We start from the raw sequence: 18,111 nt of genomic DNA on the forward strand, positions 1-18,111 counted from the left end.
TGAATGAAAAAAGAAATGACAGAAATCAATCTTTAAGTAGATGATGAATAATTATACGGAAAAAAAAAAGTGGAGATCACAGGATAACAGAATATAAATATATGAATATGTAAAGTAAATCAGTGGCTGTGAAGTCTGGGCTACTTGGAAAAATGTGACATCTAAACGTGAGATGAAACACCAACAAGACATCCTGATTAAATGAATATGCATGCACATTCTGCTGTATAGCAACGGAAGCTCCTCGAAGCTGGCATTCAGGCCAGAGGGTCATTCTTCTTGCAGTATCTGGGATAAAAGGGATCCATCCAACACATTTATTATAATTCATGAATATTTATAGTTTAATTAAAATGCAGTGTATATGCATGTATATAATGCTGTATAGGTTTTGGCAGCAGAGCTCTCTGTGCACCGTGGATCTAAAGGAAACAGAAAGACAGATGTGACCGTGAGAGGGTGGTTTTAATGTACATGTGCACTGCCCACAGGTGCAACAGGTTGCACAGGTTCCAGCAGGCAGAGATGCAACAGCTTCCCCACCTGCTGGCCCACCTGAGCTATAATTTCACTCTGCTGCTGTGCATTAATCTAAAATGCATACATTTTCTGAGAGAGCAATAACAAGGATTTACAGTAAAACAGTCAGAAGACCACATGGCGACTGTGTTAACGAGTGTTTTTGTTCGCCTCCATGTAGATATGTCTACATCACCTCTTTCCGGCAAGCCCGTAAGGGACAACATTAGTACATGAACAGTAAAAAGGGGAGCTGACAATGTTGGTTATAGATTTAAAAAAGTTGTGTAACAACAACAGGACCGCAGGTAAATCAGCCCATCTGTTTGTTGAAATGCGTTTAGATTACGGCTGCATTAAACTGCTGTTAACTCAGACTCCTGGGCTCTCTATCTATTCCCTCTACAGCTGCACACTTACGTTTCAAAACATGAACAGTACGCTGGGGGTAAAATGTGTATCATTGGGGCAATATGAGTGTATAGATTTAATTAAAACAGGAAATAATGCAGGGGAAATATGTTACTATAGGTAAAGAAGTAATAAAAGCCCCCAGACAGCTGATATGATGATACAGAATTAATACTGTGTATGTGGCTCCCAATAATAACGTAATGTTTTAATCTCACAGAGATCTTCGTCAGGCTTCTCAGACAACAGTTACCGACATCACTAATGGAAAGTATTATATACACGCAATATTACTCACACGCGATTGCAATCTGGAAAAATGCAATCACTCTGGCCCCGCTGAATAAGCCTGATACACGTGTAGCCTTTCACAGGAAGTATAGGCGACGCATGTTGGCGAATGAGGACAAAAGTACGCCTTTATCAGTGGGATACATCGGGACAAGTGCAATGGCTTCTCCATTATGTTTTCCCTGGTTTAGCTAGGTCAAATGATCATCAGTGACATGCTGTATAGTTCAGCACCCGACTCGACTGTTATCAGTTTATTAAATGTGCGTTATCAGTCGTTATAAGCCTAACACATGTGGGCCAGTAGGGGCCTGCTACACCTATACTACACTGTAAAAGTGAAAGCAAAACTTAAAAAACAATACGTTCTAACTAGGGCTGTCAATTGATTCAAATGTTTAATTGTGATTAATCGCAAAATTGTCCATAGTTAATCACAATTAATCACAAATTATTCACATATTTTGTATCTGTTCAAATTAAGGGAGATTTATCATGTATTTAATTCTCTTATCAACATAGGAGTGGGCAAATATGCTTGCTTTATGCAAATGTTTGTATATATATATATTAGAAATCAATTAACAACATAAAACAATCAAAAACATTGTCCAGACACCCTCACAGGTACTGCATTTGGCATAAATAAATGAATATGAATAAATAAATATGCTCAAATCATAACATGGCAAACTCAAGCCCAACAGGCAACAACAGCTGTCAGTGTGTCAGTGTGCTGACTTGACTATGATTTATCCAAACTGCATGTGATTATCATAAAGTGGGCATGTCTGTAAAGGGGAGACTCGTGGGTACCCATAGAACCCCTTTTCATTCACATATCTTGAGGTCAGAGGTCAAGGGATCTCTTTGAAAATGGCCATGTCAGTTTTTCCTCACCAAAATTGAGTGTAAGTTTGGAGCGTTATTTAGCCTTCTTCGTGACAAGCTAGTATGACATGGTTGATGCCAATGGATTCCTTAGGTTTTTGTAATTTCAGTTTTCTAGCTGTAAAACTGAGCCCGCTACAACCTAAAAATCACAAGTTGCAACAAATGTGCGTTAACGTGTCATTATCCCGTTAACTTTGACAGCCCTAGTTCTAACACGTTGTAAAACTGAATTAAATGTTACATTTTGAACACAAAACAGTTGTGTTTAGGCAACAAAACCACTTACTTAAATTTAGGGAAACAAATTGTGTTGTGGCTTAAAATAACTGCATCTATGTTTTCTTTTGGTGATCAACCATGCAAATCAATGATAAAACCTACTAGTGGGTGTAGCAGGCACGTTCTGACCCAATTCTTTGAGGCTTATAACCACTAATAACGTCCATTTAATGGCCTGATAACAGTCGAAACAGCTGTTCAACAATGTGATGCATGAAATTCATTATTAAAACTACGAAATTATAAGATTCATACGGGCATCACTGAGTCGCATGCTTCCACGAGCTGATTGGTCGCCCTAAATGCTAAATGGGCCAGTACTCATATGCTACTGCGGAACATCATTGCGTTATGAATTCAAAATAATAATAATGACTTCTTCCTTTCACATGGCAAACTCTTCAGCAGCGTCACCATGCATAAAGTTATCTCAAAACAGATTCCAGATTGGATCTTTAATTGCTTTTTCGGCTGACTTTTTAACATGTGTCTGTAAGCAATATGATTAAATAATGGCAAAATTACATTAATAAGAAATGAGATGGAAATCGACCGCTGACAATTTGGGAAAACAGCACACAATAAACAAGCTTCGAGAAAAGGGAGTCTCCAAATTTATGTGCATAATTAAGGCGAACACTGAGTTCGACACGTAGAAATTGGGCTCATCCTCGTCGCTACAGGCGCCGCAATCTCCGTAGCATCTGCAAACGGGAACGTGGCTTTAGAAAAGGCACTGAACGGACAATTTAAGGATTAGCATTCATGCACTGTGTGATTGCGCGGCACATGCAGATGGCTCATTCAAGTGAGCCAGATGTTTTAATGAATGTTAATGAAAAATAAAAGGTAAGGGGAAAACAACCATTAGGATGCGTTTGACACTTACAACGCCACATTGGAAATGAAAAGCATTCAATAAATAAATAAACACCGTGCCCCAATTCATCACTTGGTTAATGGTCGGTGAAGAAGAAGAAGAAAAAAAAGTTGAGGCAAATATCTATGGAAATGAGTGTTTGTCTATCCTCCCTTTTCAGTGATTAGGAATTAATTTGAATAATTAACGATGATCAACAGAGATGAGAGTGTTGCTTCTAGCATGATGACTGAAGTGTGTGTGTGTGTGTGTGTAAGAGGGAGTACGAGTGACTTGTTTGTGTTGTTCTTATTTATGGGTTTATTTGGCCCATAATGTAGCATGTAGATAGTTTAAATGTTGCTTTTACACACCAAGAATACGCCCATATGAGTTTGATTATTTCAGTACGTAGAGCAGAGATTAGAATAAGGTGGGAGGATAAATTCTTTATTCAATATGACGACCAATTTTTTTTTGTTTTGGAGTCCTTCACACGTCTTTTTGTGTGCATATTCACAAGGACGAGTGAGTCGATACACTACAGACTGTACCTTTTTTTTTCAGCTTAAGGGTGCTTAAAAAAATGTACTTTTTTCTATTCATTTTAAGTTTAAAAGCACCTTTATACTATCTTTATTTGATTGATTTACTGAATGTGGAACTGAGCACTTGGCCTTCACATTGTCTATTGCTGTGCTTTATTAAATGACATGATTATTTTTATGATGGGTAGTAGTAGTAGTACGGCAGTAAAATAGATATATTCTCTCCCTATTTCATTGCCTTTTGAAAGAAGTTTTCAATGAGGACATTCATTTAATCATTCTTTTGAATAAAAATGTTCAATGTGTTGTTGGATCACTCATCTATTACTGCATTCACAATGTGATGCCACTTGTTCCGGCGTCTATACATGTACGTGGCATTCAAAGATAACTTGATTTTGAACCGATGACATGCTACAGAAGTTCTTTGCAGGAAATGGCACATTAGTCTGTAGGAAAACATTCTCACATCTCAGTGAATAACTTTTTGGCAAACAAAAGAATATATTTATATATATATATATATATATATATCCATGCATAGCTCATATAACATAGAACACTCAGTACAAGTATAGTACAATCCCAGTTTGTGGCAATTGAAATGGTTACCGCTGTAATACTTTTCTTCTTATTGGGATCTTATAAGCTCAGAAGAAAAGCAAAAAAAAGGAAAACAAAATTATTTAAAGGACAAAAATAAAAGGTCATGCTATTTTTTTTACATACTGTATGGCAGCGGGGCCTGTGGGACCCAAGCAATGACGAAGTAAATCCAATGTCAACAAAAAACAAGGGTCAAAATCAATACATCACATTTTGTGGACGGTAAGGCCTCCAAACTACAAGGTTGAGACATAATGTGAAAGTAAACTCATGGTCTTGGGTGTGGGAGAGGTGGTGTACATACACGTGACCAACTGGTCCAAATTGATTTGTTGTGCTGATCCCATAGTCACCAAATGTACCATATTTTGAGCTATACGAATGATGGAAATGGCAGCATGTAATGCTCAACATGTATTCATACCTAAATGACAGAATAGGTTGTCCCAAATAAGGTTGGGACGATAAAGGGTTTTATCACAATAAAAAATACTCACAATAGGTTGATTGTGGTGAATTTTCCAATATCTGGATAATCGTATATCATGGAAGAGAAGTAACAAATAGAGCCTGATTTAAAAAAACAAAATAAATAAATACAGGAATTATAATGTAAGAAAGAACAGACTCATACAATGTTGCTATTTTTTATATATATATATATATATATATATATATATATATATATATATATATATTTGATTTACCCTTTAATTATGCAGGGGGACCTTATGATTTAGGATTACCTTATTTAAGATTATTTATTTTTTTCTACAATAAAAAATAATAGAAAGGATGTGTGACCTATATATGAGGCAATAAAAACAATATTTGTTTCATAACAAAATGTAGGGCAAAGTGATTCCAGTATGTTTTAGTGCAATTTTAAGAGTTTTAAGCATGTTTTGATGATTATTGTGATCATATTTTGAATCACAATTATTTTGGCATGACATTTCCATATCGCCCCATGCCATCTCCAAGAACGACATACAGTATACGACTGTTGGAGAGTACCAGCAACAGGCTGTGAAACTGCCAGTTTTAAACATAAAAACATATAAATATAAAAAATAAAACATAAAAATAAACTACTTGGTTAGGTTGAGGTGAAAATAAATTAAAAAATCACAATGTTAATAAAAACTTTTGTATTTGATAAGATACTATTTAATCAATTGTTTTAACAGCAAGCTCTTTCCTAAAATGCAGTCCTGCTGATGAGGTTTGGTAAATATGCAACCCTACTCCTTTACGTTCTGTAGTTGTTCATATCATCAGTGCTGTGTGACCTCCAAAAGCAAAACTGACCCTGAAATTGTGCTACATCCCGAAGGAAAATCTATCACAGGAATTAAAAAATGCAGGCACAGACAACATCCTAACCCCTCCCACGTTTCTCATCACAGCCCAGCGTATTCTCATTGTCTGAGGCAGCTCAGGACCGAGGCAGGGTGTCATGCCAAAGCCTGGCTTTTATGAGGGGTTTTATATTCATTTGATGATCCTGCGGGCCTCTGTTTCCTGAGTGGATTATCCGTATATGCCGGTGCTGAGCCCTTTTTATATTCAGCGCCGTGGCAGAGTCAATAAGGTCCATTCTGCATACAATATTCAAGATTATACAAGACAGACAGCATAATTCACACTCGATCAGAATACAAATGACTGCAGACGGCGGAACAACACATTCAAAAACAAACACAGCTGATTCTCAGTGTTGGGACTGACTCAGTCATGACCACATTGCATTGCTCACACAGACTGCGAACAAACCTGTTTTTTTTACCTCTGCTTTATATGGAGTTTTGTAAGGTCATGGTCTAAAATAATGCAACCTACAAACTGAGGAGTAAGGCGAGCGTGAAGGTTACAGTATGCCTCTCTTTTTTCTCCTTGCGAGCATGTGCACACTCGCATCATTAAAGTGATGTGCAGAGTATATCAGTCATGTTTATAATTGCATTAATGTGTTATGAACTGTTTCCACCTCCAGCGACCATAAAAATTGCTCTCCATGGGATGGACCGGGAGATGAGAGAGGAGTACCTGGTGGTCATTCAGGCTAAGGACATGGGAGGTCACATGGGGGGCTTGTCCGGAACCACGACGGTCACCGTCACGCTAACGGACGTCAACGACAATTCACCAAAGTTCTCTAAAAGTACGTAACTTCATGACCTTAAACGTTCCAAATCTAATTAGATGGTGAAACAAATTACTTCTGCTCTAAATGAGTATTTCTCTGTTATAATTGGGGAAAATAAATGTTATTTTGTAAATTTCATCAAACAGGCTCCTCAGAAACTAATTCTAACTGCCTTAAAGTCTAATGATGATGCAGTACTGTAATATGCTTCCATGATTTTGTTTAATTGAATCAACATTTCTCAAAACCAAAGAGGTATGTCTGTTCCTCCCCAGGTTTGTACGAGTTTGTGATCCCTGAAGACCTACCGGTAGAGAAAATGGGGGGCAAGGTGAAGGCAAATGACAGAGACATTGGCGACAATGCCAAGTCAACGTATAACATCATCGAGGGGGACGACCAGGGCATGTTTGAGATCGTCACCGACACGCAGACGCAAGAAGGGATTCTTCGATTGAAAAAGGTAGGACCTTGAAATTGACTGAAGCGTCAACTCCTCATGCTCTCTGTAAGTCACCGACAGTCAAATACAACAGGGCCACGGACTGTGTAATGCAGTAGTTATGAGCTAACTGTAATGTGTTTTGCAAGGTGCTATTAGTAATGCTAGCCAGAAAGGTATCTAGCTTGAGGCAGCAGCAGGGGCCATAATGTATTCAGCAAAGCACTATATGTCTTTCATCACACGTGGTCTTTTTTTGTACTAAACCTGGAAAACTTGCTCCGGCCGGTGGGTGGTGCTTGGTTTTAGCTTGACTGCTTTCAACCAGGCTGTATACAACAATTGGACGCAGTCACCGTGATGTCACCAACTGGTTTGTGGACTGCCGTTTTGAAGCCTTGAGTTCAGCATCTTGTCCGTCACCATCTTGGTTTTTGGCCGCTGCCAACCAGAAGTGCTATGAGAGGGTAGAGCTAAGTACAACCAAACATTGAATAAGACATTTCCAGTCGACCAAAACGTTTATAATTGACTTTCATGAATTGAAAACACACTGTGAAAGGATTAAAGTTCTAAGATGAAGAACGGTAATAATCAAGTGAGAAGTAGGGTCATTTTCTCATAGACTCCTACAAAATCCGACTTATTTTTTAAACCAGAGGAGTCGTCCCTGTTGGCTATTGGAAATAATGCAAGTTTAAGGCACGTTTAAGGAGGTAGCACACTTTTTCAACATGGTCACAAACTTTCTCATTTTAGAGTTAAACAGTAGGCTACACTAAAATATGTTTTATGAAAACATTTGAGGTGATAAATAGTCATTACAGTAAAAAAATATTGATTAATATTCGCTGCCTAGTTTGACAGTTTGATCAGAGTTTGTGAGTTTCGCTAGCAGTGATTGACAGCTGAAATTAAATCACTTTGAAATATGCCGTGAAATCTTGCAAATGTCATTAGGAGCACTAGGAGGACACAGAGGAACATGATTGTTTTCACAGATTATCCTTCTCATGAACTACTGTAAGGATATTGTGACTGTTTTATAAAAAAAAAGGTTTTATCGTATTTGCTCAAAGTTACCAACTTCAACTTTTACGACTTAAGCAAAAGCTGTATAAAATGTATGTTTTTAATTCTAAATGGTGTGCTAACATAAGGCCATATTGCTTTTCCTCTCCTGAAATTCTGTGCCATAGTTTTTGGGAGAAGGTTTCACTCTAAAGTATAACATTAAATATTAACACACTGGGGCCTGCACCTTGAGTATCTGGGAGGCTGAAGAAGTAGTTTGCTCTTTTTTCTCCTTCCATTTAAAATAATAAAAAAAAAATCTATGGAAAAAAAGATGCAATAAATTCAATCACTTCCACGTGGGTTTTGCTTGAAGTAAAGTATGAGTTTTCTAGCCGGACTTTATGTGTGTGTGGACATCCAAAAGCAAATATGTGAAAACTAAGAGGTCTGAATTGCTTTTTTTCTTTCAGACAAGATAATCATTTTCACATTACAGTCTCGCCCGTTTAGCTTTAGACGCCTTAGCTCACGGCAAATAGTTGCATATTGTAAATTGGTCCAGCCCTTGTTCTAACTTTGGTTCAATTCAGTTTTGCTGACTCCCTCATTACCATCACCATAAGAGCAGATGGACTACACCTAAAGTTGCCAGTTGTGTTTTTTTTTGTGATGCTAACACATCCACATGTGAGAGCTGCACTCTTCAACCGCCGGCCTCAAAGCAGTTGCTGGTTAATTGCTTTGCTTAAGGGAACATTAGCGGTAGTTTTTCTGAGAAGAAAATACAATGCGCATTAAATTTGTTTGAGATATTCCCGTGTGTATGATCCTGAGGAAAGCAAGCTAGCGACACAAAACCTGAATTGCTAACCTTGAGGCAAACACATTAGCGTATAATGGCGTGGCACAATGTGCTGTCGGTGAAGTGTTCCCATCAATGGCATTGCATTCATCGGCTAATTTTGAAGTGCGGCCAAGACACATGCTATGCTGCTGATTTTCACACCATTCCACAATGTAATAAGTTTCTAGATATGCAGTATGTCCTGCAGGATAAAAGCTGTAGAGGTTTGAGCCTGGATATCTTTGCTTGCCTGTAGACATTTAGAGCACCCAAACCCTTATTTTTCTCAATACGGAATGAAGTGTGCAGAATTAACATTTGAAATGTGTTTTAATAACACTGTGACCCGCAAGCAATTTCAAACGCAGCCGTATCTCAAGAACATCTGTTGGAAAATCAAACCGAGGTTCGAACACATGGTATCAAAGACACCGCAGCTGTTTATATATGCATGCATTCTATACTCTAAGTCTATAGATGCTCCGCTTGGTGGAGGATGTTCGCATATATTGAATCATACATGTGATTGATGGATGGGCGTTCTTAAGTCTTTTGAGTCATGCTTGGTTCAGCGTCTGGAGAGAAAAAGTTATACATCACTCAAACGCGGAATGCCATTGTGTTGTGATGTAAAATGGCATTACCCCAAGGACATGTGGTGTGACTTTGTCAAAGTGTGAACAATGAACTGTGTGGGAGGTGGAATGTATAAGGGCTGAGGCAATCTGCCGGGACTACAATTCACCGCCGACTAAAGAAAACATCAGTGCCGGAGAACAAACTGGACGCAAAGCCATAAAATCTCCAACTGTTGACAAAGCAAATGTCAAATGTGTTAGTCTTTTAGGCAACCTCCACTCCCGTGTCCCGCGGAGAGAGCATCCTCGCTCTTCCTCGCGTCTGCTCAGCTTTCTTTCCTCGCGGCCTCGAGTCGTTTGCCTGCATCGCTAAAGCGAGATAGAAGATAATGTGTTGGGAAAAGTAGCAAAAGGGTTTTGCACACTTTATGTTTTTGCATCCCTCCAGACGGCAGCGTCTCAAGTTGGAGTTCAAAGAAGCATGCGTTTGCTCTTTTGTTCTATATCCTCACCGGTGCTATCCTCCAACCGGGGTGACAGGAGAAGAGATTTCGGTGTAACTCTTTCCCATCAACAGCTGCACACAGCTATGAACTGAGCCTAGAATTCAAATTATTACAGAACCTTTTGCGGCAAGGTTAAAACATATCGATCTAAACTGAGGCTGGAGAGGCACAAACCGGGCGAGAGATTCTTTGCTGTTTGGGTTTTAAGCTTTTTATCTGCCAGCCCCCAGGCCTGTCGAGGGATGTTAGTGGGATGCTGAGCTTTCACCCCTGCAGCCAACGCTGAACTTTGAAGTCTCTAAATGGCCTGTGTGTGTACACACTGATTTGATGCTAACGCTTGAGAGAGACCGAAAAAATGACACAGCTGGGGCGTTGGGTGGGACACGGCGATGAGAGGTTGTTAACACGGGAGGAACTAGAATGTCTCTTTGTTGCCGAAGTCTGCCGTCTCCCATTTAGAAATTGAGCTTCATTCAGTTAAGCCATGTTGCTCACCGGGAACACGTCAGAATTTAAACTGGCTATGCAACCCTGACTCCAAAATGTCCGGCACATAGCTCTACTGTTTTCCTTTTGCACTCATGAATCTCTTAATAGTCAGCAGTAGCTGTTCAACACTATGCATACTAATACAAATCAAAGTGGCTCTCCCTGGATTACTCATTCAAAGCGCTGTGTGCGCTTATTGAATTAATCATTTGGATGGGTCAAAATATGACTATTCTGATTCCAAGGGTAGGATATCATACAGTATTTAGCGTTTTGTTTTTTATTTTGTAATTTATATTGATAACAATTAGTCAAATTTAACTAGGCTAATCAGAGAAGCTGTTTACCACTGTGTTTTCTTTAAAGCATACAAGTGGAATTGGTGTAATTAAATATGCCAGCAACAGTGAGACTCCCCCTCTCCCCTTTCCCCTCTCTGTTAGGACACTGAAACAAATATAATGAGTTGTTTCCACAGGCTGTCAAGTGGGAAATAAATATTTTGATAAGGGGGGAAGCCAATTTTCCTGGAATTTAATGTGGAGTAGTTTGCTAAATCGCTTATGTAAATGTGAAAAAGCAACTCACAAAAAAATACTCTTAAAGCTGCATTCTGCAATACTGGTATTCTGTTCAAATTATTATGTGTAATCATAGACTGTATATAACAAGTGGACGCAGTCACCTTGGGGTCCACCGAGTTTGACTTTTTGGCCGTCACCATCTTGATTTTTTGCAACCAGAAGTGACACAAGAGGTTGGAGCTAAACTGAACACTGAATACGACATTTTTAGGCGACCGGAATGTAAAAAATAACTTTCATAAACTGAAAACACACTGAAAGGGTTAAATGGTAAATGGACTTGCATTTATATAGCGCTTTCTAGTCTCCTGACCACTCGAAGCGAAAGGGTTAGACTTCTAAGACAAAACACGGACAATTCCCAGACCGGACAACGCCGTGGTAGCGACCAGTCAATCACAAGGTAGCCACGCCCTAAAGCATACCATGCTTTATGGTCTATTTGACTCTAGATGGGACCATAATTTACTAAATGAGCATCATGCTGTATTGAAGACTTGAAACTAGCGATTGACACCATAAACTAGCGATTGACACCATAAACTCATGTTTACAATGTTTACTAAGGTAATACATCAAGAGAGAAGTAGGCTCATTTTCTCATAGACTTCTAAACAATCAGACTTATTTTTGCAACCAGAGGAGTCGCCCCCTGCTGGCTGTTAGAAAGAATGCAAGTTTAAGGCGCTTCAGCATTGGCTTCACTTTTCAGAACTCAGAAGTTGCCGTCTGTTTAATGTGAACGCGGTCACTCATAGGGAAAAACTCACAGGGATTTAGCATCCGACTCTGAATTCCCCCTCAGGTGTTGAGTGTTTTAGAGGAGCTATTTTTTTTTACAGCCCACAGCCTTTCATTTAGCTTTTTTTTTTTCTTTTTCTGAGGAGTTGGAGAACAAAACAAAGCTAAAAGGAGATTGAATGTTGCACTCACATTCATCAGGTGGCCACAACACTACTCCAACTGTTTGCAAACTCATTCGCCAGAATTTCAGTGTTGCATTAACAGTTTATTCCGCTCCCCCTCAGTGAGATAATGTCGCTTTAATATGCCAGTGCAATTTGATGTCTCTTCTCATGAGCTTCCTGAGAGGATGCAGCTTTGTACATTGTGTGCAATTTCAGTATCCAATGACCAGTGTTGCTTCATATCAGTGAGCCAATGGAATAGCTAGAATTACAATATTCAGATGTGACAGTACTCACCAGTTTAAATATACAGTTGTGTAAAAATCAAGATTTGAAATGACATACTTAAAAAAGTAATGTGCCAGTTAGCTTCACCTTAAATCAATATTTGTACCAGTAAATGACTTCCAAATAATGATAATAAGACTCAGGCCTGTCCCCTGTCTCCGTTCCCATGTAATCATTTTGACTATCCAGCCACAGTCTCATACAGGCTCTTCCCCTCCACTACCCTCTGAATATAAGTGTAATCCATTGGCTCGAGGTCCAGCCACACTATGTACTCTCTCAGCACAGATGGCAGGATCAGAGAGAGAAAAGGAAGGAATGGAGGGGGGGAGCTGGGTGTCAGGAGTGAGGAGGAGAAGAAGAGGAGGTTAATAATGAAAGTGTTCCAAATAGCTTCTCCGACCATGGAGGAGTGGGGCTTGGAGAGGCTTCAGGGGCTTGGTCTGTCTACGAGCGCCCTGATGCCAGGGGTGCAGCGTGGAAGTCAAAGCCACGAGTCGCCTTCTCCCCACACCCCAGTGCCCTCGGCTGCTGCTACTGTCTCACAGCTGGACCCCCAGACACCCCTCCACCCCCAGAGCTCTCCGACCTCAGGGACAATTCCTCTAGCTCTCTCCTCTCTCTCTCTCTCTCCAACTGAATACATTTCCCGTTTTGTTCATCTCCCTCCTCTCTTAGTTCTTCTCTCTCCCCAAGCCAACCTCCTATCCCCTCAAGCGGCAAGGCCCAGTTTTGATTTCCCTATAAATCCCGGTTATGGAGCGTGGAAGTGACTTGATCCCATTATTCTCGTAGTATGAGAGCGACCAGAGGTGATTCCGAATGAAATTGTGACAGTCTGGGTTGTCCTCGGAGATGCCAGGAGACTAAAATTGTGACTCTCCCCTTTCTTTTAAATATTAATGATGAGCCATCTGTAAAGGGAATACTGCAGAGCATTTGAAAATAGCGATTAAACAGACATGTCAGTCAAACACAATGACAATGTCCTGTGCAAAATGTGTTTTATTTCTCTTTGGGAAATTACACCTTTTGTTGATAGCCTTAAATAAGCACCTGCTCTTATTTATTTTATGTGAGCTGGTTGTGATAGCAGTGTGAAAGCTCTAATAATCTGCTGTCACTCCGAGCATTAGCGGGGAGATTTGTGTTCTTTCATGCCGATAAAGGTTGGGAAATATTTTCAGTTTATGCAACTCTGGAATATACAATTATTGTGCCTGTTTGATTTAAATCAAAATGATGATCAAATAAATTCTGTGTGCGGATACCATAGACATTATCACAGTCACTCACAAACTCCGTCTCTTCAGATTAAAGCTCCCGGTGTGTGTGTAATGTTTATGTTGTTAGTTTCTTGTCAATGGTTATGATGGCATGATTCTTTTTTAGTAGAAAACAGAGGAAAGCGTTTACAGTTTGGATGCTCACTCCGCTTAGCAGAGGAATGGGGTACCAGCATGCATTGCTGTCTGCCACAGTGTCTTTTTGGGTACTACCACTGGGGGGCGCTACATTTAGGCATTTTCAAATCTTAAACACAGGGGCTTTAAGTTGGAATCAAACATCAATTCACATTACTGTAACTAGCATCTACCCTATTGCATTAAGAAAAAAAATATGATTTTAATAGTAGTGAAAGAAACGCTCGAAACAAAAGTAGCAATGCCAGAAAAAAATTGTCATTTACAAGTAAAATTCCTCTGTTCCCATTTGTTTTAAATAAAAGTACAGAAGCATTTTTTTTAGCAACATATACCAAAGTATCAAAGTAAATGCACTCATTATGCAGAGAGGACATGTTTAGATTACTGTTTTGTTTGTAATGTCGTAACTGATTGCAACCCTGTCTTCTACAAAATAACTCATACAACTAAACTGCATTATCAATAGGTTTTGAGGGAAACATATTTTCTCCCGGATTACGGTTGCAGTATTGAACACGTGGTTAACGTAAATTGAACTGAATGACAAAAATGCAACAAAACTACTTATTAAGGTTTAGTAAAACATCATAGTTTGGCTTAAACTAAGTATGTTTGTTATGTTATTTAAGTACAGATATATATTAAAATAAGTAAATGTTGACTTTTGGTTTCACACGGGACACAAACACCCATCAACCCCAACCTCCTCCCTATATATACAGACTTCTGTGGACTATGATTAAAAACATATTTGTAATATGTCAAAAACAAACATAATCCAGGAGAAAATATGTTTCCCTCGAAACTTAATTGACAACGCAGTTTCATTGTATGGGAACGTACTTTTTTGGAGACCAGGCTGCTGGTTGAGGTGTGGGTAACTTTAACTGTTATACTGTATATCTGTTGGAAAGTTTAACATGGTACTCCAGCCAAGTATTGCATTTTCATAAAGTCAAAGGGCACCATTTTTTATTTAATAAAAAAAAGGTCAAAATCAAAGCAGCAGAGAGCCAAGATGCCCACTTGTAGTCCCTAGTATGAGTCAAGCTCCAGAAATATTGAGAGTTGTTCATACAATATAGTTTATGTGGAGAAAGTACATTATTTTCCTCTGAAATATAGTGGAGTAGAAGTATAAAGTAGCATAACATGAAAATACTCAAGTAAAGTCGGCTACAAGAACCTCAAAATTGTACTTAAGTACGTCAGGAATCAGTATAATACTTCTGCTCTTGTCTCTTTGTCCCTCTTTTACAGCCTATAGACTACGAGAGCAAGAGAGCCTACACACTGAAAGTTGAAGCCACAAACATCCGCTCCGAGCCCAGCAGCGGTGGGCCCTTCAAGGACACGGCTACTGTCAAGATCGTGGTAGAAGACTCCGACGAACCTCCCATTTTCTTCAAACCCGTGTACCTACTGGAAGTGAACGAGAACGCCCCCGTCAACACGGTGATAGGGACGGTCACCGCCAGAGATCCAGACTCCACTGGGAGCCTTGTCAGGTAAGAGAGTGGATGCAGTTGACAGTGAGCTCAACCTTCGTACTGCTATTGACTGACCAGAGCAATATAGTAAGAAAAAAAAAAAAAAACTTGAGAAAGAAAAAGCTCTTTAGTGTGACTTCAAGAAGTGATGGAGAGTATAGGTTAACAATGAGTCTTTTCAGACTATAATGAGTTGTTTTAATAAAAGGGTTGACACTGAGCCATGCAATTACATTTCCTCATGCCTGTGACCTTTGGAGGCTATAGTAGTGTCTTTGGCAGCGAGGAAGCAACCCAATGATTGCTCTCATTTCCGCAGATGTACAAAAAAAAAAAGAAAAGAAAGTAGATTATGAGTTGAAGGCAGCACAACTTTCACTTCCAATGTGTGACCAGCTCCTCTATATTCTCCTCTTGTATGACTTATTCTTGGAAATACCACAAGGGCACCTTGAGGATAGGTTATACAGGCAATTTCTCTACCTCCATCTTGGCATTTCATTAATTCTCCAGCGACTTGCTGACCGCATTCCCGGGACAACACTCAACAGGTTGTGCGTAATTGCATGGCGAGCACAGAGCAGGCTGGGTTTCATAGATTGGCTGAGGCTATAGAGCAGGGCCGGTTCATTCTACTTTTTCTTTTTTTATTTCTTCTCCTTTTTCTGGTGGCATCCTCATGTTTAGTGATGAGATTGCCACGAGGAATTGAGCCCTGAGGTTGCATGATGTCCCTCCCGTGGTAAAAAGAGAAGTACATTTCATGTGCAATGACTATCTTTTGCCTCTTTCTGTCCTGATTTTGGGTCATGGTGCTCCTGAGCAAGTCAGTGTTTGATAGAGGGAGATACAGAATTAGTAAATGTAAAAGTAGGCTAAATTATTAATCAATAGTCAAAATAATCTGCTGATCGACTAAGTCATAAATGGTCTTTTGCTCTTTATTTAGATGAAAAAACAAAAAATAATGAAGGAAACAGACAGACAGAAACAAGGCTATTATTATAAGTTAGTGCTTTTTAATACATCTTAAGTGTATGAAAGCATAAATTTAATATAATTAAATGTAATAATTTCAAAACATGTTTTTCTGAATTATGTGCATGTGGCATCTTCAAGTCTTGTTTGCCAAATCAACAGTCCATTTTAAGCCCAGTTAAAAGCAGTGAATCCTCACACTTGAGAGGCTAGACATTAATAACCAGCTGATCGACTAATTAATGATTAACTAATTGTTGCAGCTCTAAATGCAAATGTAGTCTCTTGGTATTTATTTAGGTGAAGTAAGACAAAAATGATTAAAGACACAGCAACCCAGTCGCCAGAAACAAATGTTGACATTGTACGTTTCTGCATCAAAAAAATCTGCCTGGTATCACAGGCAGGCAGAAAAGCACAATGCCACATGGTTAACTTTGTCAAACTTGCTCTGCTTGTCACTCACTGTACTAACACTTGCTCTGCCCGAATGCAAAACCATCCACAAAAAAATGTTGAGTATTAATAGCTAGTTATGATTGCCTACATTCTGGTTATTCACCTCCTTCAGTGCTTGATTATTGAGAGAAAAATGTCACTAAATAATGAATGAGTGTGCATGCAGATGGCAGCACCCTGCTGACATGATGTCTTCACTCATTTGCAGCTACGACACTGTCCAGATATCAGCATCTCATGTCTTGGCACATCACTGTTAAATGTTTTTAGCATGACACAGTGTGAACTATGTCAAAGGCTGCTATCTGTATGTGCTGGCGTTTTTTGCACTCTCTCTTCCTTTCTTTTGTATTTGTCCTGAGGTCATTCGCTTACACTCACAGTGTTCATTATGCTTTTAATCACCAATTTTACAATTTTGTAGAGAAGTCAGGACAATGGATTGTTGCTCGAGGGCTTTGTGTGACTGTCGGGCCCCACTGCAGTCAGAGATACAGAAAAAGAGCCTTTTGAAAATGTTCTCAAGAACTGTTGGATTTTTTATTTTTTATTTTAATGCAGCTTATTCTCAAACTTTCAATTTTATTCCCTGAGAGAGAGAGAAGAAGAAGTTGTAAGTGGCCAATAGAATGCTGCATTAATCATCTGCCAACTCCTGTAAAGCCACCGATCAGCGGGGGGAAATAATGGCTCAAAGATTGTACACACAACCAGACATTTTCTCGCCGGTTTGCATTTTGTCACAACAAATTGCTTTGCCTCCACATGTGATTTTCTTTGAAGTCCAAACGTACATTTCACCCCCTGCAAATGTTCATGATGAGCGTGATCTGTCGCAGATATCAAGTGTTTTCTTTGTGGGGGATGAGATGAAACAACCTCTTGTTATGGAGAGCTTACTGTAATATGATGCATCACCCTCACCAGAGACCATTTGATTTTCCTTCGCATTGGTATTAGCCTGTAATGCTGAGCTTTGGGCTGATCAACTGATTACAGTCCGGAAGATTTTAATCCTTCCAGATACACTGACTAACACAAGGCTGTAGCCTCAATAATGCCTCCTACATGATCAGAATGATGTTCTGAATAATGGAAAATCTGGACAAAAGCCTCACTTGACAATAAGCCAAATAATTACACTTTCAAACTTAGTTTGTTTGTAGTGCGTACAGGGCTGCAATTAACAATATATTTTTTTTCATTATTATGATTATTCATGATTAATTGATTAATCATTTGGTCTAGTAAACAAAATGACTATGTTTCACACGGGACACAAAGCGGTCTTCTGGGGGAAAGTCCTGTGTTTGTTGGACCCATCCAGCTCCCCTTCTGCCCACCAGTAGTGGATTTTCTCGCTTTTTAAACCCATTACTATTCGATAATGTTATTATTCAATGTACCTTTAATTTTTGCTGGATACGTCACCTGCTCTGCGTGTCACTCGTTGTACTATGTCACTTACTGCGGCCGTCCGTGGACTTACAAACATATTTGTGATACGTCACAGAAAAACATTATCTTCGACAAAATACGTTT

At 39.3% G+C, this 18,111-nt stretch overlaps 1 protein-coding gene across 2 annotated transcripts in view; it reads left to right on the top strand.

Moving 5' to 3' along the window:
* Positions 1-18,111, top strand: part of cdh8 (cadherin 8) — a 116,823-nt gene that overhangs the window by 78,910 nt on the left and 19,802 nt on the right. For both annotated transcript variants that reach the window (XM_037748628.1, XM_037748636.1), the window contains exons 5-7: positions 6,404-6,571; positions 6,832-7,019; positions 14,903-15,150. In XM_037748628.1, coding sequence (XP_037604556.1) covers positions 6,404-6,571; positions 6,832-7,019; positions 14,903-15,150 — 604 coding nt within the window. The remainder of the gene's footprint in view (positions 1-6,403; positions 6,572-6,831; positions 7,020-14,902; positions 15,151-18,111) is intronic.

This window comes from Sebastes umbrosus, chromosome 2 (genome assembly GCF_015220745.1).
Source record: "Sebastes umbrosus isolate fSebUmb1 chromosome 2, fSebUmb1.pri, whole genome shotgun sequence".
NCBI lineage: Eukaryota > Metazoa > Chordata > Actinopteri > Perciformes > Sebastidae > Sebastes > Sebastes umbrosus.